At 45.2% G+C, this 24,669-nt stretch overlaps 1 protein-coding gene and 1 pseudogene across 1 annotated transcript in view; one reads left to right on the forward strand and one right to left on the reverse strand.

Annotated features, from left to right (window-relative positions):
- Positions 1-243: 243 nt before the first annotated feature.
- The window catches only part of EPHX3 (epoxide hydrolase 3), a 155,906-nt gene continuing 131,480 nt past the window's right edge, over positions 244-24,669 (reverse strand). The window contains exons 6-9 of the mRNA XM_078681669.1: positions 19,219-19,322; positions 6,564-6,712; positions 1,903-3,768; positions 244-1,776 (exon numbers count right to left, since the gene is read on the reverse strand). Coding sequence (XP_078537795.1) covers positions 3,552-3,768; positions 6,564-6,712; positions 19,219-19,322 — 470 coding nt within the window. The 3' untranslated portion in view covers positions 244-1,776; positions 1,903-3,551. The remainder of the gene's footprint in view (positions 1,777-1,902; positions 3,769-6,563; positions 6,713-19,218; positions 19,323-24,669) is intronic.
- LOC144823295 (eukaryotic translation initiation factor 3 subunit H pseudogene) lies at positions 4,902-5,999 on the forward strand (annotated as a pseudogene).

Raw genomic sequence — 24,669 nt, forward strand, 5'->3', positions numbered from 1 at the left:
TAATGGCATAGGCATACGTAGACTTGCCCAAATAAATGTCTTTATTATGTACCTGTATGTGCTTGGTTTGAAAATTCTCGATTTTCTACCCCAAAATAGAAAAACTTGGACCATAAAAATGGTTAACCAGGTTTTTAAAGACATATTTGTTTCATAATGACAATATATACTAGAATACCAAAAACATGTCACTTTACATAATTTCTGTGTTAATAGAAAAATTCAGAAAAACACATAGATACATTTATGATCAATAAATCTTTATATATCGTTCAGTTGGTATTATACGCTTTTTGTTAACAGTTCAAAAAAATATAAAATGTACTGGACTATAAATTTCAAAGGAAAGACTCGTCAGCTAAAATAGCGAGGTTTCAGCTCTAAATCAGGCACAAGTTCTTAAAAGCTTTGCACTGACCAACTTTTACGTACATGGCGCAGAACCGGCAGCGATTGTCAAAAATAATTAAACATGCTATGATCCATATTAGAGGATAAGCTTTTTAAAATCAATAAAAACAGATAGTATGTGTCCCTTAAAAAAACAATAAGGTTATGAGAGTGCACAAAACAGAATACACCAGACCATGGGAGTGGTGAATTGAATTTGCAGAATTTCAAAGTCGACTATGGCCTGCAAGTCTGACCAGGAGCATTTGAAAACCTACACATCACATTCAAGTGACTAAATGTGCTGGCATGATTTTTAGGCATATGTAGATGCCTTTTGGATTGTATTTGGACAGCGCTTCCAGAATGCTTATCACTATAGTTTTTAAGACGCTCTCGTAGTTGTCATTTCTCAGCTGCTTTGTTCAAAACAGACCCAGCTGGATGATGAGCAGAGAGAGAAAATAGCGTTCCAATAATTAGTCTTTTGTTAAGCTCAGGTGCGGCTCCTCCGCTAAGGTTCAAAAGCGTCGCCCCACTGAAAAAAAGGAAAAATAAAATAATAACTATTGTTATTATCATTTTATTTTTGCTAGATACGTCGGTGGCTCTTGGGCGGAGTTGACGGAGTAGGGAGAGGAGTGGTTTTCACTCCTGAAGTGCTTAGGACTGCTTGGCCCTCTTGGGTCGCCATAAGCAGTCCTGCGACCTTTGCATGTACCCCACTAGGCTGCATTACACACCCTGGTGAAGAACATGCAAACCCTCCCAGTTCCCGTCTAAGCGCGATCCACGGCGCTCAGGCCAATCCCAACGCTACATTACAGCGTTGTGATTGGCTATGGGGAGGCTGGGAAGGCGGGGGCTTCCTGCTGCTGACTGGGAATGTAGGAAGATGTCGGAGGGACGGAGGACGATGGAGATGCAGTGGCCGTTCAAAAGGTAAGTGTTTTTTTGTTTGTTTAGTTTCCCTTTTTTTGGCCCCTCAGTCTCCTGCCTCCTTCCCACCCTGCCTCACTACCCAGGTCTGGTTGCGGCAGCTACTGGGTAAGCTTCTCCTGACCACATTTATGTTTCTAAAGTATGATTCTGTGTCAACTGAGTCAGGGAAGTTTTTTTTTTTATTTCCAGCATCTTTTTCTTTCTTGAAATTCAGTCAAATATATTGCACTTCCCTTCTAATCTGCAGTACTTTTTAATGATTATTCAGTCAGTGTTAAATCAACCAAGACTCAAAGGGATATGATAACAAACCCAGTGGGCCTCATTTCATCAACTAGACAAATGAGAGGCTGGGTCGGCATCACTGAGATTTGAAATGACCCTTTTTAGGGAACACACTCATCTCGTACACAGGCGCCTAAACTCACCTAGATACATTAACCCCTTCCATGCTCATGACGAGCTGAGCTCGTCATGAGTTGCGCCACTCGCATGCTCATGACGAGCTCAGCTCGTCATGTAACGCGGTATTTCGAAAAAAGCCGCACAGCGCAAAAATTACCGCCGCACGCATGTGGCCTCTTTCATGGTTTCGTGGTCAGAGCCCTCATCCTGTAACATCACGTGGGGTGAGGTAATTTAGTGATCTCGATCAAAGAGAGAGAATAGAATGCAATGAAATGCTTAACAAGGAAACCTTGTGTTTTTTCTTTTAAATGCCAACACTATAAGAAAGTACAACATGCTAGAAATGACACCTAACAAGTCTGTCTACTTACAACAGGCAAAAAGCTAAAATATACAGTACATATGCTGATAGAGGCATAGCTAGAAAGTACAACAAGGAATGCACCCTGCAGCCCTTTGAACAAGATTTCTGCATACTTGCAGGCCGACAGGATCCTGTTTGGGGCACAGGCATTACTCTTGAAGGGAAATGGGTTCCCAGATCCTGCCTGGGGCTGCACTGTGGTGGCTAGTACAACTAATCCAAACAGCGCCAACTGTTGCCCCTCATATGCTCTCCACCAAGAGACACAGGTGCCATCTCCGGACAGCAGGAGGTCACTCATTCACTCGGAGGCCTTGAGAACAAATATGAAAGTAGAGGAAACCCATCTACTATAGACTATGTGGCCTCGGCCCACCTACTGCCGGAAGCCTGTACTCAGGCTTCTGGCATGAGAGAGAGAGAAGATGGGTGAAAAAGTGCTGATTTATCATTTGTTTTAAGAATCAAGAGAAAACAATGCATTTTAAAACGTTATAGGGCAGCACAATCAACAAACATCTATTCATGGCATCAAGACAGATAACACAGAGGCGGTCAGAGCTCCTAAGCAGGAATTCACTTGTGTGGGGCTCTCTTCATGTAAAGTGGGGAAGGTGAACCCCATGATGCTGGATAACCACAAAAGGCAGGAACATAGCAAAAAGAATGATTCAGACCAAATTATTGACTAGTGTTGCTACTTATAGCACTTATCAATGAGGTTGAGATGACTAATGTATATTCACAAATTTTCTCCAGCCTTTAGGCAATTGTTTCAAGCATGTACAAACTCTAATAAAAAACAAGGAATAGACATACCCGTAATTTGTAATGCACAGAAACATTCCTAAAGGTTTATGTACTAGGGGTGTGTGGAAATGGTGTAATTTGCTTTTACGTAATTATGTGAAATTACATGAAATTATGCAAAATGCAAATTCCTCTTTTTGCACTGTAGTTTAGCATGAACTGTGTCCTCTTTGCATTCTGCAGTAAAGAAAAAGAGTCTGAAAACAACAAGAGGCACAAGACACAGTTGCTTACACTATGGCTGTTCGATCTATTTCTGAGCGCCTGCCCTAGACTTTTACCACAAATGGCATCTAACTATACAACATCGTGTGTGTGTCTAATTTCAGGAATTTTGTATAACAAGCATTACATGAATTTCCAAAAATTACGCAAATTAAACTAAAAGTTATTATCTATTGGACAAAAGTGCCACATCCACCAAAGATCCTGTGCAATATCCCATGACAAGAAAAAAAAACATTGGGAAGTCCAGAAGGACCAATGTGGTCTTACTCTAATACCACTGTAATTCAAATCTCTTGAGCCTGATAGAATATTGGGATCGCCGTCTGACTCTGAAAAGAGTCTGCTGTCTTGCCTACCCTAGGTGCAGGCATACTGCACACAAAGGAAACACTTGCAGCAAAAGGCAGCTTCACTTCTCAATCAGAAAAGAGTTCATCAGGCGGTTGACAACTTCAGGCTGGTCCTGCTGCACCCAGTGTCCGGCTTCTGGAATCATCTCCACCCTGAAGCGTTGTTGCACGTACTGCCTCATGCATTGGATCATGCCTGCCTCCAGGAACTGGTCTCGTTCACCCCAAATCACCATTGTGGGCACCAGCACATCCTGGATCTTCACAGGGAAGGAACTGCAAAGTAAATACCATCAGTGATCAGATTACAGTAAACCAGAAGTCAAGTATAGTCATTCCCCATGGGATGTGGATGCAACATTCTCACGCTATTTTACTCTGCGCCCACAAAGCATCAGACACTATGCATGGGATATGGAATAAGGGAGGAACAACACCTGAACAAAATCTAGTGTCCAAGCTTCTCAGTCTGAAAAAGTTAATGCGTCCGAACATGTCAACCTTAGACAGGTTCAGGTATCCTGCATGTCAAATCTGGACAATTACTGTATACTAGAACCTGAAGTCAGGAAAAGCCCCTATGTACTATTATCTCAGGTCTAAATGTATTTGCTCACTTTGTCCTAGGCTTGGACAGGTTTCAGTGTTACAGGTTCTAAAGCTTGAACTGGTTTCTGCATCCTAGTTTGTAAAGGCTGCGCAGGTTTCTGTGCCTAGTTTCTCCAACTTGACCGCGTTCCTTTATCCTAGCACATAAAGTCTGGACAGCTTTTTGCATCATATCATCTTCAATCTGGTAAACTGTTTTTAGCTTCTCAAATTCGGACATTTGTTCAGATCCCTGGTTAGCATGGGTTAACCTTGATAGAACCAGACAAATACTATCTTGAGAGGACCAGTCCAGGTAGAGTATTTAGGTACTTTCGAGTGAGTGTATCAAAAAGTAAAATTGCAGTTAGACTTGCTTTGGAGCGCTTTATAACCTACCCAACTATCAAACCGCGTATTCAGTTGAAATAATAATTACACCCGTCAGTAAGGTCAATGACCAGTACTCATAAGTATCGGTGGGGTGGGGTGTGTGCATATTTGTATACAAAGATCTTACACGCTTGAACATGCATCAAACCTGGACAGATTTTTATGTGTCTCAGCCCCTCAGAAATCTGCACACTAATGCTTTATTTTCAGTTCAATGACTACATGAACTCTTACAGGGGGTCATTAAATAAACAGACCAGTAAAATCATGTATTTGGTTTGTTAAGTATTCTTCTTAACTGTAGATCTCTGAAGAGGTCTAAATCAATAAAATTTAAATTGAACAGATCTGAGGCAGGAGCAACATCGCCCAATGTCTGCAGCACAGGGTGAGAAAGCAAGAAATGTGCTTTGGTTGGCTTTTCCTTGCTGCATCTCTGAGACATGGCGACTCGCCCAGCACCAGTCTCTGGCGCCATCTCCACCGCTGTCAGTATTCCAGCTGCCGGCACCCCCTTGCTGCCCACCACTGTCGCAATTGCTGGGTCCCTGGATAGTGCTGTGAAGCACGTGCAGATCGACGGGCTGGTTTTTCTGAAAATTATTAAACATTACCAAGAAGAAGGGCAAGGCAGTGAGGTGAACCAGGGTGTGCTGCTGGGGCTTGTGGTAGAAGACCGACTTGAAATCACGAATTGTTTTCCGTTCCCTCAACACACCGAAGATGATGCAGACTTTGATGAAGTTCAGTACCAGATGGAAATGATGCGGAGTCTGCGCCACGTGAACATAGACCATCTTCACGTCGGCTGGTACCAGTCCACGTACTACGGCTTCTTCGTCAGCCGCGCGCTCCTGGACTCCCAGTTCAGCTACCAGCATGCAATAGAGGAGTCTGTCGTCCTTATTTATGATCCCATCAAGACTTCACAAGGATCTCTTTCTCTGAAAGCTTTTCGATTGGCTCCTAAACTGATGGAAATTTGCAAAGAGCAGGACTTTTCTGCTGAAAGTTTGAAAAAGGCAAATATTGCATTTGAGCACATGTTTGAAGAAGTTCCAATTATAATTAAGAATTCACATCTGAATAATGTGCTACTGTGGGATCTGGAGCAGAAATCACCTGTATCTGACAAACATGAGCTATTGAATCTGGCCAGCAGTAATCACCTGGAGAAAAGCCTGCAACTGCTGATGGATAGAGTGGATGAAATGAGCCAGGACATAGTCAAGTCTAACACCTATTTGAGGAACTCCAGCAAACAGCAGCAGCAGAAGCATCAGTATCAGCAAAGACGTCAGCAAGAAAACATCCAGCGTGTGACTCGGGGAGAGCCACTCTTGCCAGAGGAAGACATGACTAAACTGTTCAAGCCTCCGCTGCCCCCTCCTCGGATGGACTCGCTGCTCATTGCCGGACAAATTAACACCTACTGCCGCAATGTCAAGGAGTTTACTGCGCAGAGCCTTGGTAAACTTTTCATGGCTGAAGCTCTTCAAAGTCAAAACAACTAGAGAAAATGGGTGTCCTTTGTAAATAATTCTACCTGATATAACAAAAATACCATTTGAATTTTGTATGTCTACTTTGAAATTATTTTAACGTGTCTAAAAATAACACAAACACAATGAAAATAAACTGTTACGACATGGTTAACCTTCACTACAAAACATTGGACTGTTTTTTTTGGTGCTGGACATGTGCTCACGTGTTTCCGATCGCTCAGCTGGCTGTTTTTAGGCAAAGGCAAATAAAGAACACTGATCGGCGTTATTGTTTCTTACGTCTCACTGCCCGTGAGGCAAAGGTGATTAAGTGGACCCTCTGAAGAGTTGAACATGCGACTACAAGGTCAAACACAGATTCCAGGGAAGGATACATTAGTTCATTGACAATGGTAGTGAAACATTTTCTTGGAACTCATTATTGGGTGCTTGAGCAAATGTGGCCCTTGCTAAATTATCAATGAATTGATGCTAAAACACACAACACGCTATTCCCTTCCTGTGTTATCCATTTGTGAGGGTATAGGGGACTCATACATGACATGATCAGGTTTCCCTGTATGTGGAGATCTAAGCTTCTGGTACCTCATCACGTTTCGATAGTAGTTCAGGGGTCCAGTGAGCCCCCCTGGCTGGGACATACTGTACAGAAAGGCCTCCACCTCTTCTTCAGTCAGACGTCGCTGGGGGTTCTGGATTCCACTCTTCGCATTCGTCATGGCCCTCTTCAACATCTACTGGACAAAATACAGGATATTAGGGAGGGGTTGGCACCAGAAGAGGAGGAGGGGTGTATCAGAGAAGGGATACGTGGGGTACCAAAACTGGAGGGTAGATGGTAGAGGATCAGCAGCAAAGGACTGAAATACATATCTGTAAGGGAAAGCAAGGAGGTAGGGGGAAGACCAGGGTGGCTGTAGATATTCAAAAGCGAAAGAGATAGGAGTGTCAGAAGAGATGAGTGGAAGAGTACATCAGACGGGGAGGGCGGAGCGGTTGTTAGCCGGGGAGGGTAAAGGGGTATATGAAACATGGGAGAGAGTATCAGCCACATATCAGTAGAGACTGGTAAATAAAACACAACCCACCAATAAACAGAACATTTACATTATTAACTTCTTGGCTGGAATTTTGGGCTGGCTTGGGTGGTCTATAGGAGGGTCAAAGAAAATGTTTTTTACAGAGAGGGACTTTCGGGTGGCCAATCCTGCAGAGGGCATGCACATAGACATAAAGGACGATGCCAACAAATGCAAAGTGGGATACTGGCAGGTGCAAAAAGCAGACCAATAGAATCTGTTGTTCCAACAATGTTATAGAACTTAAGAACAAAAAACGGATCGCAATGGTTTTGGATTGCTGATTTTAGCTGGATCTATCTACAGCTTTCCCTAGCGTTGCATTTCTCCCGTAAAGGTTCCACGATCTGGGGTTCTAGGGCACTGCCTTGCCCTGAATAGTATTTTCTGTGTGACTGCGCACAAATATAAATTGTACCTTTTTTGGACTTGTGGTTCTACGGGGTTCTGCCTTGTCGCACGCATCTGTCTTCAGTATGGAGTTCCTTCCACTCGTCAAACTGATTCGCTTGCTTGCCATTCAATTTCATAATTATATGGATGATCTTAAACTCACGATGGAGCTTTAGACCTTATCCATGTCACAGATTAACAAACTTGCTGTAAGTCTTTTGGCTACTGACAAATGTTTGAGTAGCACGTACTTTAGGATGAAAGCTACTAAGATCGTCATTATAGTGGATGAAGTGCTGCTCTACATTATGGCCCTTGGTGATTTAGGCATTTGCAAAAGTGAAAAATAACTTAGAATTCCTCACACACAGAGTATAGCGCCCAGGCAATGACAGCAGTTGCATTGTGGACTATGCAAATAGTTTAGATTTCAGTGTACGTTCACCTCTGCTACATAGTCTCCAGTGTTCATAAACTTGCAGGATGTACTTTGACCATTGGTTGCCTAGGTATCATGCCCCCTAGTGAATCATTCGCTGCACAGGGTGGTTGAGGAGAAGAGAGATTCACTTAAAGTGCTCTGCTGTTTGCATAATAAACTAATTGATCTTTTCCCTTTTCTCAATAGAGAATTTGAGCCTTACAGACCAAGAGGACGACTTGCTTTAACTATGTTATGTTATGCCTTTGTCCTGAAATTCAGAGAGGCCTACTGCAGAGCACTAGTCTTCTCTGTGCAGGCCATGCTACTATGGAACTTTCCTCCCCTTTAGATACAAATTTTTGTTGACTATTGCATCTTCTGACATGCCTTAAATCGTTGTATTTTCCATATTGGAAGAGTCAAATGTACTGAAGGTTATTGGATTATGCTATTTCTGTAGCGTAAAGAGGGCACTATATTGGCAATAATTCGAGTTTTCGAAATATTTCATAACGTAACAACGCTGCCCACTAAAACGAGCGATCCCAGTCATGGAAATGAGCCATGCAGGACAATGAACTAGGCAGTGCCAACCAACACAATAAGCAATGCTGGCCGACGTAACGGGTAATGCTGACGAACACAAAAAGTAATGCATGCTAGCATTAAAACGTGATGCCCGTCAACTCAACAAGCAATGCTGGCCAACCCAAAAACTGTTGCTGGCTGATGCAAAAAAAGGTCCTGGGTTACACAAAAAGTTATGGTGGTTGAGACATGAAACATAGCTGAAACAGTCAAAGAATTTTGCTGGCACGCACACACGGAGCAACGTTAGGACGTAAACAGAGGATGCCAGCAGACATATACAATGATGCCAGTAAATGCACAGAGTGATGCCAGGAGACACAAAAAGAGTTGCCTGAAGACATTGACCTTTACCAGTAGATGCAAAAAACTGCTGGCAGGATCAATAAGCGATGCTAGCACATCAGAAAAGCGATGCCAGCACAGGCAAAGAGCAACGCAGGCACACCCAAAAAGTGATGCTGGCAGACACATACAGCAAAGCAGTAGACACAAAAAGCAATGGCAGTAAAAATCCAAGACCAATGCCAGCCGACACAAAACAAAATGCTAGCAGATGCTGAAAGTCGATGGCTGCATTTAGAAAGTAATGTCAACAGACAGAAGCAATGCGTGGAGCCGACTGACAATGAGAGTGATGTCAGCAGACACAAAGAGCAGTGTCCACTGAAGCAAAACACAAGAACGGAAGACATTAAACGCAATGTCCGCTGACATAATGAGCATGTTGATGGCGCAAAGAGTGATGTCAGTAGAATCCTTGTACAGAAGGACGAGAACACATTATGATCCACAGCACTGATGGCCATCCTATCGTTTTAGATGTTAGAAGAGAAGGGAGTGGTGCTTTTCTGTCTGAAGGCAGCAGACAAATCCAGGAGGACTGGAAAGCAGTATCATAATTCATCTAGGATGTAGGGCATGTCACTGATTATGTTCACAGGGGGTGTTTTTGTTCTGCATCTACGTATGAACATCGACTGAAGCTTGCCAAGGAGTTCAATGAGTTTAAGAACTGCTGAATTGTGATTCCACACATGATTCTAGAACTTTCAGTTAAAGGATGGAAGTTAAGTCCTTAAGGTCAGCTCATTGCCTTTTTGAAAACAGAGAAAAGTACCCAACTTTGAGAGGTTCCATGACGATCTATTGGTTTATGAAGGGGTTCATGATCTTCCGATTGGCTTCATCAAACACTTTATACCTTTCAGGACAGAAGAGGGAATAGGTTACCATGGTTCAGAAGTCGGTTTAGTTTTGCAGCTGCTTGTCAGATCTCAGATGTCAATTCCTTGGAAGGCGGACCACTCCTTTTCAGAATTTTTGTTTGGGCAGAGTTGGATTGGGTATTATGCGATTTGACCAGGGAGAGTTCTATCTTTTTAATTTTGTCTTGGGAGAGTGCTGAGATATGATCAAACTTTGGAGGCATCAGTAATTGTCTGATTAGGAGGGATCGTGGCGTTCCTTACTATTCCAAAGAACTTTCTATGGCAGTTCCCTCTACAGTCAGGCTCTCTTTTGATGAACTTGGATTTAGCTTTGAAGATGTGGAGTTTGTAAATTCTTCTTTCTAATCTCAGATTAGCCAGGGAAAAAATGATGCATTTTGTCGCGGTCTTCTTTCTGTGAGAGAGAGTTATAATATTTATTTATTTAGTTCTTTAGAGAACCATGATATTGATGCTTTGTTTTTTTGTCTTCTCATAATTTCTGGAGCTAGCAAACCTATGATGTCTGTCATAGACTCCTTTTATCGATTGAGGAGGTCGATTGTGTCAGTAAGGCAAGAGACCTGTTGGAATTCCTGTCCGACCACTGAGGCTAGTAGATCCTCGTGTAAGTTCCTAAGATCTCTCACACACATGTTAGGTCCCTTTGGTTGGTTTCTGGAAAAGTAGAAAGCCTGGGTTGATTGAGAAAAAATGAGAGAGTGATCACACTAGTCAAAAGGTAAGGAGTAGTTTCTGTCCTGTAACTCCAGTTTTGTAGTAGGGGTATCTCTGTTATAGTCATAATCTAGTGAATAGTCCCGCCCATGTGCGTGGACCCCGGAGCAATCAAAAATAATCTCTTAAATTGTCAAAAAATGCAAACCTGCACATACACTTAAGAGAGAATTTAAAGACAGATAATGTAGCCTATATCCACAGGCTACACTGTCCAGTACTTCAACTAGAAATTCCACCAAAAAATCCACAAACAGCACAGCCTGTCCAGCTTTCTCCACAGAGAAAGCTTTCCTTTACCAGCAAAAGCCTCTGGAATGATGGAGAGGAAGGAGTGGACAGACAAGCCCCATAGGCTGCCATTATGTGGCTCAGAACAGGATACTGTGCCTTTAAGAGAACCTTCCAGAACGTTCTCAGTATCCCAGAATGCACAGCAGGTCCCTTTTACTTTCAGTTCATTTTGAAGGCGTAACACGCCAGACCTGTAGCATTCCTTACATGAATATCTTTCTCCACCGGGGAGGAGGGCGGGCGCTTATGACTATAACAGAGATACCCCTACTACAGATCTGGAGTTACAGGACAGAAACTACTCCTTCTGTAGTAGGGGATCTCTGTGTAAAGTCATAATCTAGTGAATAGAATGGCAAGCCCATCCCCACACCAAAGCGGCGGTGGAGAGAAGAGAAATAACACCACTACTGTGCAAACAGATTTCGCAGCGAAGCCTGCCCAACCTGAGCGTCTGTCCTGGCATCAGTGTCCAGACAGTAATGCTTAGCAAACGTATGGACCGACTTCCAAGTGGCAGCCTTGCAGATTGCCGCAATTGGAACAATACGAAGCAAAGCAGTCGTGGCAGCTTTGCCCCTGGTGGAATGAGCCTTAGGTTTACCCCCTAAGGTCTTATTAGCCTTCTGGTAACACAACTGTATACAGGACACAATCCACCTCGAGATGGACTGTTTCCAGGTAGCAAGACCGGTCCTGACTGATCCATAATTGATAAACAATTGGTCCGACCTACGAATATCTTTGGTTTTATTTAGATAAAATTTCAACACCCTCCTAACATCCAGGGAATGCAGAGACCTTTCCGCTGGAGACGACGGATTCTGAAAAAACGTAGGTAACGTTATTGTCTGGTTAACATGGAAATCCGAGATAACCTTTGGAAGAAATTTAGGGTGAGTACGCTTAACAACCTTAGCAGCATGAAATACAGTATAAGGTTCTTGGCAACACAACGCCTGAATTTCACTCACCCTGCGGGACGATGTAATGGCCACGAGGAACGCCGCCTTCCAGGACAGGTGCTGCAATGAAGCCTTATGAATAGGTTCAAAAGGCTCCTTCCTCAATCTGGACAGCACCACATTCAATTCCCATGAAGGCGAGGGAATCTGGACAGGAGGGAACACTTTCTTCAAGCCTTCCAAAAAATCCTTGATCACAGGGACCTGGAAAAAGAAAGTCTGTGAAGGGAATTTCCAGTATGCAGTCAGCGCAGCGAGATGAACCTTAATGGAATGGACATTAAGGCCAGACTGTGCCAATTGTAGAAGATACGGAAGGATGACATCTTCCTTACACGTCGTTGGATCATATTTCTTGGACTTGCACCAGATGCAGAATCTTTTCCACTTGTAAGCATAGGAAGTCCTAGTGGAATGTCGCTTAGCCTCCTTCAGGATGTCCATACAATCTTCTGGTATATTCAAATGGCCATACTGCACTATCTCAGGAGCCATGCCGCCAAACTCAAAGACGAGAGGTTGGGGTGCACCATCTGCCCCCCGAACTTCGTGAGAAGGTCCGGCCGGCACGGCAGCCGTATGTGAGGAAGGAGAGACCGGTGAAGCAGGTCTGTGAACCACCACTGCCTGTGCCATTCCGGGGCAATCAGGATCATCCGCGCCCTGGACTGGGACAGCTTGATGAGCACCGCCGGAATCAGGGGAATGGGTGGGAAAGCGTACAGAAATCTGTTTGACCAGTTGATCCATAGCGCATTCCCCAACGTCCCCTGCTGGTAGTACCTGGAGGCGAAGTCTCGGCATTTGCTGTTTTTGGCGGTGGCGAACAGATCTACGTCTGGAGTCCCCCACCTTGCGAAGACTTCTCCTAGTACTTTGTCATTTATGACCCATTCGTGGTTTTCCTGAATCAGTCTGCTCAGTGCGTCCGCCTGAACATTCTGCACACCTGGCAGATGGGTAGCCGTTATCGTCAGTCCTCTGGCTAGATCGCCTACGCCTCCTGTGACAGAGTGCGTGATCTCGAGCCCCCCTGCTTGTTGAGGTAATACATCGTGGTCGTATTGTCCGTCTGAACAAGCAGAGAGTTGTCGGGAAGGAAGGATGGAAGGCCTTCAGTGCCAAATGAACAGCTCTGAGTTCCAGGAAATTGTTATGATACGTGGACTCCGTCGGGGACCACGTTCCTTGTATCCGTAAGTCTCCGGAGTGCGCCCCCCAGACGTGGAGAGACGCATCCATCAGGATAGTCTGTGTGGGAATGTCCTTGTGGAAGGGAATCCCTCTGAGGAGATTCTCCGCTGAACACCACCACTTCAGAGACTGAAGAGCATGCAGAGACAGTCGTATCTTGTCGTCCCAAGACCCCTTCCTCTGATCCCACTGATCCTCCAAGCACTCCTGCAATGGTCTCATGTGCAGCCATGCGTGTGGCGTGAGGAAGATACAAGAGGCCATCGACCCCATTAGAGAAGACACCGTCCTCACAGTTGTAGATGGAGCGGTCATAAGAGCTTGAGCCTTCTGAAGGAGTGATAATCGTCTCTCCTCCGAAGGAGACACGCTTGCTGACAGCGTATTGATGGAGGCTCCCAAGTACTGAATGCACTGGACCGGAGTCGGGACAGACTTGGACATGTTGATGTGCAAGCCCAGCCTGTTCAAGAGAACGCACGCCTTCTGGAAGTGCGCTTGAGCTTCCGAGAAGGATGAGGCCTTGATCAACCAATCGTCCAGGTACGGGTAGACAAACACCTTGTTCTTCCTCAGGTGTTTGTCTCTCAGCTACCACTGCCATGTACTTTGAGAATGTCCTGGGCACAGACTTCAGCCCGAATGGCAGTAATGTGTACTGATAATGATTGGCGCCAACTTGGAATCGCAGGAACTTCCTGTGTTTGTGTGCAATGGGCACATGGAAGTACGCATCCTGTAGGTCTATAGCACATAGCCAGTCTCCCTGTTGCAGCTGAGGATAAATCTGATGCAACGACAGCATGCAAAATTTCTCTCTGCGAATCCACTTGTTTGCTTGTCGCAAATCCAGAATGGGCCTGAACTCGTTCTTGTCCTTCTTGCGAACCAGAAAGAACCATGAGTACAGACCTCTTCCCCTTTGAGACAGAGGTACGTCTTCTATCGCCCTTTTCCTTAACAGGGTATCGGCCTCCGCCTGGAGTTTGCGCACCTGAAACTGCGAGCTGACCGGTGGAATTGCTGGAGGCAGGCTGGTGAACCGAAGACTGTATCCATTGCAAACAATATTCAGCACCCACTTGTCCTGAGTAATTTTTCTCCACTCTGCCAGAAAAAATTTAACGCTTCCCCCCACCGGAGTGGGTAACGGATGCAGGGGAAGTAACCGCTCAGGGCCTAGACCCAGCTGGGCCTTTGTTCGCCGTTGAGGACTGTTGGCCGCCTCTGACCATCTGACGCTTCTGTAAGGGCCTCCGGAACTGCTGCTGCTGTTGTTGCTGCTGTCCCGAAGCCTGCCCTCACCCTCTGCCTTGTGCCCTGAACCGTCTCTGGAACGGGCGGTAGGTCTTCTTTTCCTTGGGCTTCTCCAACCCGACAGCCGTCAGGGTCTCGGCTTCCGCTTTCATGCGGGCCATCTCATCATCCGCATGCTTGCCAAACAGGGTCTCCCCTGAGAAAGGAAGGTTGGCCACTTGCTGTTGAGCCTCTGGCTTGAGAGATGTCAGGCAAAGCCAGGCGTGGCGCCGTTGGTTGACACCATGGCAGTACCCATGCGCCAGCAGAAGAGATACATCAGCAGCCACGCTGATGAGTTGATTTGACACCAACATCCCCTCATTCAGTGAATATGCGATGATGACCAGGCATTGGTAGGCGCACAACAAGATTATGGCTATTTGTACAACTTTCACGTATTACAGTGTGCTTCAAGCAAGGAATGGAAGGTCACCTTTCTTCCATACACACTCAGAATAGATTCCAAGAAAACAGTTCACAATTGTTCCTCGCTGAGCACCACAAAAAAGTAAATATTTTTTTAAATACAACACATGTTTTTCAATCCTAGTTCCCAGGTACAGAAATGTAATCAATTATACCAAGGAGAGTCTCTATATTCCATATGCGCAAAGTCTCTTCAATTATCACACCACCGTCAGGTTGTAATATTGTTGTGTTGATCCAATTTTATTCATACAGCCATGAACGTCCTTCCATCAAAAATGTATACAGCCACAGCCAACACGTGTTTCGTCAGTAGAACATCTTGAAATGAGACGATGTCGTCCACCGGCGACACCCTCGTCCCTGGGAATTCCGACAAAGTCGGCGAGTATTCCCTGGTCCTAGAAGAGTCCGTATGAGATCTGGACCTGCGCCTCCTGTGGCGTCGTCTGGATCTCGTCGACGACCTATGCCGACTCCGCGATCTCTCCCTCCGGCCGGAGCGAGAGCACGATCTCCTCGGCTTCGGACGCTCCACAGGTTTCACAGGAGCAGGAGACTGCGGCCTGACCTGGCGCCTCGGCTGAGGAGTCCCCTTAGGCGGCGTTGGGTACCGTGGTAGTGAAGCTGTCCTCGGCGGAACCACAGGCGGTTTAGAAGGAGGGTGCAGAGGCTGGGAATGAGGAGGAGGCAGTGGTGGAAGCAGAGGTGGAGTGGGAGTCCGCGGCGGAGGATCCTTGGGCAAGGGCGGAGGAGGGGTAGTCGACCTCGGCTTAGGAGGAGTATATACCTCAGAGTACACAGATCCCTGTGACTCCCTCTTCTTCTTAGGTGGAGGCGACGGAGAGGGCGTGTCTCCTATCGGCGAAAGTCGCCGGCGCGCCCCAGCAGACCCAGAGGAATCCCTGGCGCATGAACTCCTTCTGCGCTTCCTTGGCGTCGAAGAACGCCGTCTCGACGTCAAGGAGTCGAAGTCGACCGGCGGCGTCGTCTCGACGTCGAACGTCTCCTCCGCGACGGCGACCGTCGTCCTCTTGACGTCGAACGTCTCCTCTTGACGTCGACTGTCTCCTCCTCGAACGCCTGCGAGTCTTCGACGTCTTCCTCGACGTCGAGGATTCCCTCGACGCCGACCTCATCCTCTTCGCCGACGGCGACCGGCGGTGTCGCCTCGACGGCGAGCGCCGACGCCGGACCGAACTCTCTCCACGTCAATGACTCGACGACGCCGATGACGTCGAGGACTCTGTCGACGGCGATCTCGACGGCGGCCTGGTCAGTCCCCTCGAAGTCGAACGTCGACGTTGCTTCGACCCAGAGCCCTGAGGAGACGGGGAACAGACTGCTGTCATCCCTCTCGACGCCGTCGTCGACGCTATCGACGCAGGCGGAGGATGGGAATGCTTGCTGGTCTTCCTGCCCCTGGGGAGCCCCCCAGAGGCCTCAGCATGGGCAGATAAAGCCTGCCCAGACCCACCTTGTGCCTTCAGTCTTCTATCTTCCAGGCCTTGGAGCCTGATCTTCAACCTCTCTCTCAGGGTCCTGGAAGAGAAGCCCTGGCAAAAGTCACACTCCTCTGGGACATGAGATGGGGGAAGGCAGATGATGCACACCTCATGTGGGTCAGACTTGGCCTTCTTCCTAGAACACTCTGGGCATTTGTCAAACAAAGCAGGCATTTTGACAAATAAAAGAGTGCTCAGAAACACACACCAGGAAGAAAGCACCAAAGTACTTCAAATGAAAGCACTCAAACACTTGAAAAAGTGAAAAATCACTTAATAAACCCTTAAAAAGGGAGAGCTCAATGCTCAAGGGTCCTGCTAGTAGGAGCCGGAAAAAGAACTGAAGGTAAAAGGGACCTGCTGTGCATTCTGGGATACTGAGAACGTTCTAGAAGGTTCTCTTAAAGGCACAGTATCCTGTTCTGAGCCATATAATGGCAGCCTATGGGGCCTGTCTGTCCACTCCTTCCTCTCTATCATTCCAGAGGCTTTTGCTGGTAAAGGAAAGCTTTCTCTGTGGAGAAAGCTGGACAGGCTGTGCTGTTTGTGGTTTTTTTGGTGGAATTTCTAGTTGAAGTACTGGACAGTGTAGCCTGTGGATATAGGCTGCATTATCTGTCTTTAAATTATCTCTTAAGTGTCTGTGCAGGTTTGCATTTTTTGACAACATAAGAGATTATATTGGATTGCTCCGCGGTCCACGCACATGGGCGGGACTATTCACTAGATTATGGCTATAACAGAGATCCCCTACTACAGAAGGTGGAGTTTAATTTTACTTGGTCTTTATCTGTTGTAATCAGGATATCTCCCTTATTACAGGGTGGGGATGTGCAGATTTCACAGTGATTGTTCTGTACAATGAAGCTTGAGATAATCCAGTCGGCAGATTCAGGATGGTCATTCAAGTGAGAGTTGAAGTCTCTTGAAAAAGAGGTTGTTTGAGTGCATTTCTCTAATGGTGATGAATTCTATAACCTATTCTGCGAAGAGCGAGTTGTATCCCAGGGAGAGGCAGATCAGAAACACGCTGGTTGGGAATTGCTCTGTTGAAATTAACTCTATTGACGTGATCAAAATATGGTATTTGTTTCTTCATGATATTTATGCTTCCATCTGTTCTACTGCATCTGTCAATGTGAATGACTGAATATCCCTTAGGGACCATTAGCTTTATGGCTTGTCGTTTGCAGTATGTGTATTAAGATTAGATCAACAATAGCAGTATTGTGTTTTACTTCTAATATACAATTGTGGAGGGGAAATTTTAGAGATGGATCCAATGAGGAGGTTTAAGAGTGTTAGATGTTTTTATTTTGCACAGGGTGTTATGCTTTACCCTTTAGCCTGGGATGGATGATATGTAATTCTACTGCTAAAGAGGGACAGTATGTGGGCATTTGCAGATTGTTCAAGAGAGGACATTAAGTCTATATTTGTGGTATTGAGGGAATTTTTCATTGCTTTATTTTTGTTAATTTTGTTTTTTGTTAACTGAGTCATAGTCAATTAGGAGTTCATCAATATCTATACTGCAGAGGGAGGGAAGTGATTCGCCTGGTCTGTGGTTCACGTCTAGTGCAGTCTGATTCTCATACCAAGTTTAGAGAGGGCTGTGGATGTTATTGGACAGTGATTCAGCAGGTATAGTGAGGTTAGCCAAATACAATTTAACAGCATAAAGGATGTGGGAGAATAAAGTTGGGTCTACAGTAGGTAGGGCTGAATAAGAGGAGAAAGAGGGTACAAGCGGGGGTGATATTGTGAGGAGGGTAGAAGGACTTGGTGACTGGAGAAGAAATTAGAGCAGTCTTCTCCAACAGGTAACTCGTGAGCTACTGGTAGCTCCCCAGCTACCAATGAATACGTCTCCTCTGTGCACCCCAGCCTACTAAATTACAAGCTTTTGCTTGGTTGAATTAATGTATGTATACCAACATTGAAAAGCATGTATTCAAGACAAAAATGTGTGTATTTTGGGACCTCATAACCTAATGGTTGAAAAACAATTATAAATTGTTAAAATATATAGAACGATGATATTTGAGTGATAAGTTGTGCAGCATTGGGGAAACTTATTAATCACATTATTACCTTGGTGCCAGGGGCATTGCAGCTATATCTGTTATTTGTTACCCATGTAGAGGCATTCCAAATTGACCAAGACTTTTTTAACGTTACTGTTGGCAAAACTGTCTGATGCACGGAGGTGATCACTGCTGTCAAATCTTGCATGTGGTGGCTACTAATGGAATTTTGTCTGATCTGGTCATTAGTACAACACTAATAATATTAGTAGCTCGAGAAGATTTTCATTGAAGATAAGTAGCTCTGATTAGAGAAAAGGACGGGGACCCCAGTGTAGAAAATGCTAGCATCTTGTGAGTGAGAGCAGATTAAAAGATGGGCACGTAGTGATGTTCGGCATTGCTGACATATGGAGGGGTTATTTACATAGAAAGTGGGTGGACTGTATTTTAGAGGGAATTTGATGTGAGGATGCGAGTGCGGATTATTGTGGGAGAGAGGGGAAGATGGTGAGGGAGTGACAGTAGGGGTGTGTCCGGGAGAGGGTTTTTTTTATGTACTGTTCTGGTCTTAGGGAATGAGTGACTGTGGGGTGGTGACTAATACGTGATTTATTTTTGTTAACACGATGGGATGTAGTCATCACACTTCCTAGTGCAATAAAGTCCACAACACTGACATCAAGTTTCACCCTGTTATATTTTCATTTTAAAGACCAATGATAAGAACATTATCTAATTATACAGACCACATTAGCTCTATTCAGCTTTAGTATAACCAAAATGGGAAAAGAACACTTATGTAGCATCTAATTTTAATAACGATCACCACAACACATCACACCTATGACTTTGAGAGAGTTGGGTAAACCAATTCTAGACAGTAAATGTATGTTGTGCATATTGCTCACTTCACTTCAATTAATATTTATTGTTTATGATTCTTATTCCAAACAAGGCTAAACACATCATATGCTTATTCTTTCACTGAGAGCTGGTCTTGATTATTTCAGAAGTGTCAATTTACCAATAGGGCAAACTGAAAATTAGCACCATTTTCCTATCAATATCCATAAGTCCAGATGAAGGGTGCTCACCTTGAAATCGGCCAGAGAGATGAGGATCTCTGGCAGCTTCGGGAGCTGAAACATAAAGATGTAGCTGGACCGCATGAGCTGTGAAAAGTGTCGCAAGGCATAGTCTGAGGAAAAAGGATAAAGCAAATACCATGAGGAAAGAGAAGAGCAAGGAGGGACAAGAAGAAAGATATTATGGGTGCAGAGAAAAAGAAATCTGGGAGGTGAGAGAGAAAAGAAGAGGTCAAAAGCAGTGGCAGTGAAAAGGAAAGGAACAAGAGATTTTCAAAGGAGACAGCGACAAACCTGTTATAGGAGAAGAATAAAATCACTAGAAAGAGAGGGAACAATAACAGGATGGATGAAAAGAGATACATTTGAGGTGAAAGCAGAGAAGATAGAGATTCAGAGTGGCAAGAAGAACAAGGTATATACAGAAGAATTTGAACCACAGAGATGCTTGTCAAGAAGAATGTGGATAAAGGGTCGAATGAAGGATACAGAGTGGCATCTCAAGAGGAATAATGACAAGAGGAGTGATTGCTACAGAGAGGCATGCCAAAAGGTGGGAGTAATACAAAGGCACAGCAAGAGGAATGATTATACAAAGAGACATGTTAGGAATGTTGGATACACAGATGCACAGCATCAGGAATAGAAGTTACAAGGAGGCAGGACAAGATCAGCAAAAATTAAAAAGAGGCTGAAAAAAATAAACTGGGGATATAGAAGAGCTTGTCAAATGAAGTCAGGGATACAGAGAGACTCAACAGGATGAATGAGGGATGCAAAGAGGCACAGCAAGAGCAACGAGGAACACAGTGAGGCACCGCAAGGCATGAGGCATACAGAGAGGTACATCAAGAGGAATGAGCTATACAGAGAGGTGTGACAAGAGTGATGAGGAACCGGAGTGAGAAGAGAATGAGCACATAAACAATGAGAAAAAACTTAAGGGACCATAAAGAAGGGTTCGAATGAATGAATGGGAGAGAGCAACAAGGTGAACTTCTGGAAAGTGAATAAGGAAGGACAGTAGAAAGTGAAAGATATGCGAGAGGAAACAGATGCTAGAGATACATAAGCTGAATGGGAGGGTGAAAGACAAATGTAAAGGAGCAAGGGAATGAGGAAAGAACAAGAGGAATCAAGGGCCAAAAGGAATAAGGGAAGATAATAGAATAAGGAATGGGAATTATAAAGGGAATGGGGAGAGAGACAGAGATGAAAAGCAGAATTAGCAGCGGACAGAGAAGGAACATATGTGGGATTAAAAAAAAGAATGATCAGAGTAAAGTAGGAATGAAGAAATGTGAAAAGAGGAAAGGCAAATTTAGCTACTACATTATTAAAATAAACGAAATAAGCCATGACCCTGATACCAATAACTCAGCAATATCATGAAGAATCCCCCCTTATTGAGCGATTCTCAATTTATAATCCAGTGAAAAGCGTATGGTCCAATTTTAAATGCTCACGAATAGCTGGTTGAGCATTACACCTACTCAAACCTCAATTCTAAAAGTATTCAACTTCATCTCAAGAACATTCATTCTTATTTAGTCTTTAGAAAGGCCATAAAAACACACCTGTTCTGTTAACTTTAATAATCCTGTCGTTTCTATCAGCCATTAAAATTTTGATCCATTGTTGTATTTAGTGCCGACATTCCTATGTTGGTGAACGAGAACTAAATACATTCCAATTAATCAATGATGAGAGTGGCATTCTGACAAAGCCTGCTTGACTGGCAGAAATGTGAGTTTCTTGTTGTAGATTTCACATCCTCTAGTGATGGAAAGTATACAAATCAATGTAGCCATATGTTGTCTAGAACTGTCCCAGTTACATGTTTCCTCACCGCCCGTCGCTTCCATTACATTAGGTTTCTATAATGGTTGTATGTCAGAATATCATAGTAAAAAATATTGTCTAACCTACATATTGTGCCCCAAATATAATTTGCAACACTACTCACCCTCCGGTATGGCCCACCATGCTGGGTCCCTTCCTTATTTGGCACCTAAACGTGTGGCACTTCGCAGGCCCTCATGGTACAGACTTCCTGCCACAGAGATTACCACCTACTTCAATATTAACCAGGGCTCTGTGGAATCTACTGCTACACTTTGGGAAGCAGGTAAGGCCACCATACAAGAACTGGCAAAATCCTTTGTTAGACGACGTGAAAATGCCAAACGACAGGCAGTGACAGGGGTAGAAGACAAAATACCCTGTATGGAAAGACAGCCCTCGACTGGGGACTCAGGTGACTTTCGTCATAAGCTACCTCGGGACAGGGCCTCTCTGCGTCAACTGACCCCATAGGAGGCCCCCCCAGTGCTGGAGGGCATCAAATTAAAGGGTCTATGAATGTGGCTACAAGAATGGGAAATTACTTTACTGGTTGGCCACGAGAGACTTGGCATCCCGGGTGGTCCCAACATTTCAACACCCACAGGACAGGACAGTCCACACATCGATGGAGATAGAGCAGATATTAGCGACTGACGCCCCTTCCGAGATACACACCCCGCTGGCAATGGGAGATCCAACTCCCCTCACTATCTGTTACATCGAGACCAACCCTGGAGGCCGCCCTTACTATTGAAGTAGTGGAGAAAACTATCCTGGCATTGAATACTGGAAAAACACCGGGCCAGACAGGTTTTCCTCTGAATACTATTGAAAGTATCAGGACAAGCTGGCCCCACACCTTCTGGCTTTATACCAGGAGACATGGTGCTGGGGTCTTCCCTGCAGGAAGGGACTCAACGACAATTGTGGTTATTCCAAAATCCACTAACCACAATCTGTGATGTGAGCCCTTCTGCCCCTCCTCTTCCCGATAAATATGGAATTCAAGCATACGGCACTGTCTGCACAGGTCTGAGTCAACGGGATTCTCTCCCCACCGTTCTTTATTTCACAGGGGCATGCGCCAGGGCTGCCCCCCGTCAGCGCTGCTGTTTGCTTTTGCCATAGAGCAGTTAGCCGGTCTAATATGATGTGGCGCGCAGGTTCCGGGATGGCATTGGGGGGGGGGGGGCTGTAAAAGACTGCATTGCCCTATATGCAGATGATGTTCTGCTATTCCTTAGTGATCCTCAGATGACGGGCCCCAATGCCTTGACATTCTTTGGCTATACGCCGAGGCATCAGGCCTCCGGGTGAACACTTGCAAATCGGTCCTGGCTTCGGTGGTTGGCGATGCCCTGGGACGCATTTGGTGCCCCAACATTTTTACTGAACTATATTCTTTTCAGTATCTTGGGGTCCATATCTCTTGCCTACCGGACTGGGCCTGGTCTCTCAATTTTAATTAGACCTTCAATATGGTACCCTGTTGCCCCTGCTGATCCATTCTTGCAAGAGGCCTTGCGCCACACCTGTTGGCTGTGCCACCTCACATAAGTGACACCCCTATGGTGGGCGACCTGATTAAGCCAGGTGGCTGGCCTTGAGGGGTTCTTACATTGGGACCGCATTACCAACTTGGGTGACATTCGTAGGCAAGGGCTTCTGATGTCTTTTAAGGTGCTACAGGAACAATAAAGCCTATCACGTACACAGTTTTTACGCTACCTTCTACTGCGTCGAGCCCTTTTAACTCATATCCCAGCAGACACAGAGATACTCAAATACAGCCATCTTGAAGCAAAATTATCAACGGGTCATCTGGGCAGGAGAGCGAGCTCGGCAATATATCAGTCTCTGATAATGAACGCCACAGATAACTTCCCACATTTACGTTGGAGGTGGGAGGGCTGGGTGGGAGAAAAAGATGATGAAGCTTGGAGGGATGCCTATCCCACCCCGCTGGAATTGGCTATTTCCTCTATGTTACGGATGGTACAAGTCAACTATCTGCATGCTACCTACTTGAAACTGCGCTGCTTGCAGAAGATGGGTGTGGGGAAGCAAACTCAGTGGGCATGCTGCCAGGCCCGGAATGCAGATTTTCTTCACATCACATGGTCCTGTGCGCGCCTGGTGCCCTTCTGGAAGGGAGTGATAGGGAGATCTCTGCAGTCCTGCAACACACTATAAGTTGGGCCCTCGTGCGGCATTACTGGGATTATTGGAGGGCACTGGGGTGGCCAAACGGGACATTGCCTGCTGCTGGAGGCCCACGGAGAAACCCTTCCCTGAAAAAGTGTCAAAGGGGTGTTGAGTGGTTTGTCAGTCGACCCATCTACGAGGCTTGTGGTTGCCTTCAAAAGCATGCTAAGATATGGGGAAAGTGGTGTGCTTATTATAGACTGCCTTTGTAAATGTATGTTGGGGTTGGGCGACTGCGGGTGCCCAGCGACCAGATCTGGTGGGATGTTACTTCAAGCTTGTACTTCTATGTGGATGCAGCTGTGTATTATAATCAAAATCAATAAAATGTGGTTATTAATAAAACAAATATGGAACTCAAAATCTTTGCTAAACTCCTAGCTCTCAGACTGGCCCAGTTCGTGGACACACTGGTGACTAATGGAGAGCGCTGCGTCAAGGGAATCGCTGTCTATGTAAACTGACTAGAGATCCTTTAATTAGTTGGAAACTTTAAACATTGACTTTAAAACCTTCTTAGTATTGTTCTAAGAGTCTTACTGCACGGTTGTTGTTGGGGGGAGGACACACATCATAATGGCAATATTGCAACCGTACAGTGGCAGAGAGGTAGTGTTATTCCACTCTACTATAGTGACTGGCCAGAGTAGTTGTAGGTTGGCGCGTTAGTTGTCAGCCGCCCACTTCCTCAAATGACAGCTGGCTTGCGGGGGCGCAGTGGGGCATGCCAAAGACAAGCCCATCTGCGCCAGTATGGGTAAAGGGGCCAGGAACCCTGCACAAACTTGCCCCAAACAGATAAATTAGACATCAGAACAGTTGCTGCTGATAAGATCACGTCATGACTCACGATGCGACCGCTCATGGAGAGTGGACAATCTGGATGAGGTAATTAAGGTATGTGCACAGTGTATGAGTTAAAAGCGCATAACAAGCGGACTACACTGATTCAATCCTTACAACCAGAAGCTAAACCTCGGACATTAGGCTTAATTAATAGTCACTCCCTCCCAAAACATAAAATAGAGACACAGCTTCTGTTAAAAGAGGAAGACTTAGATGTTCTGTTTATTATGGAAAGCTGGCTCAACAATAGTTCTATTCCAGTCATTTTAACAGCCTTTGCCCATGGGTTCCAAATATACAAACATGATCGTATAGGAAAGGTAGGGTGTGGCATAGCTATCTGACTAAAGATTGAATATAAATGCATCACTACCTCACTTCCAACATTAGATTGTGAAAGCTATCACATTTTCCCCTACATACACATTTTTAGGGAGTCTTAATCTATAGATGCCCAGGGCCCAGTGCAAATTTGATTGAAAACTTGATAGACACCCTAGCCAGTCTACTAATGAGGAAAATGCAAATCACTGTCCAAGGTCATCTAAACATTCATCTGGATGA

This window comes from Lissotriton helveticus, chromosome 1_1 (genome assembly GCF_964261635.1).
Source record: "Lissotriton helveticus chromosome 1_1, aLisHel1.1, whole genome shotgun sequence".
Lineage (NCBI taxonomy): Eukaryota > Metazoa > Chordata > Amphibia > Caudata > Salamandridae > Lissotriton > Lissotriton helveticus.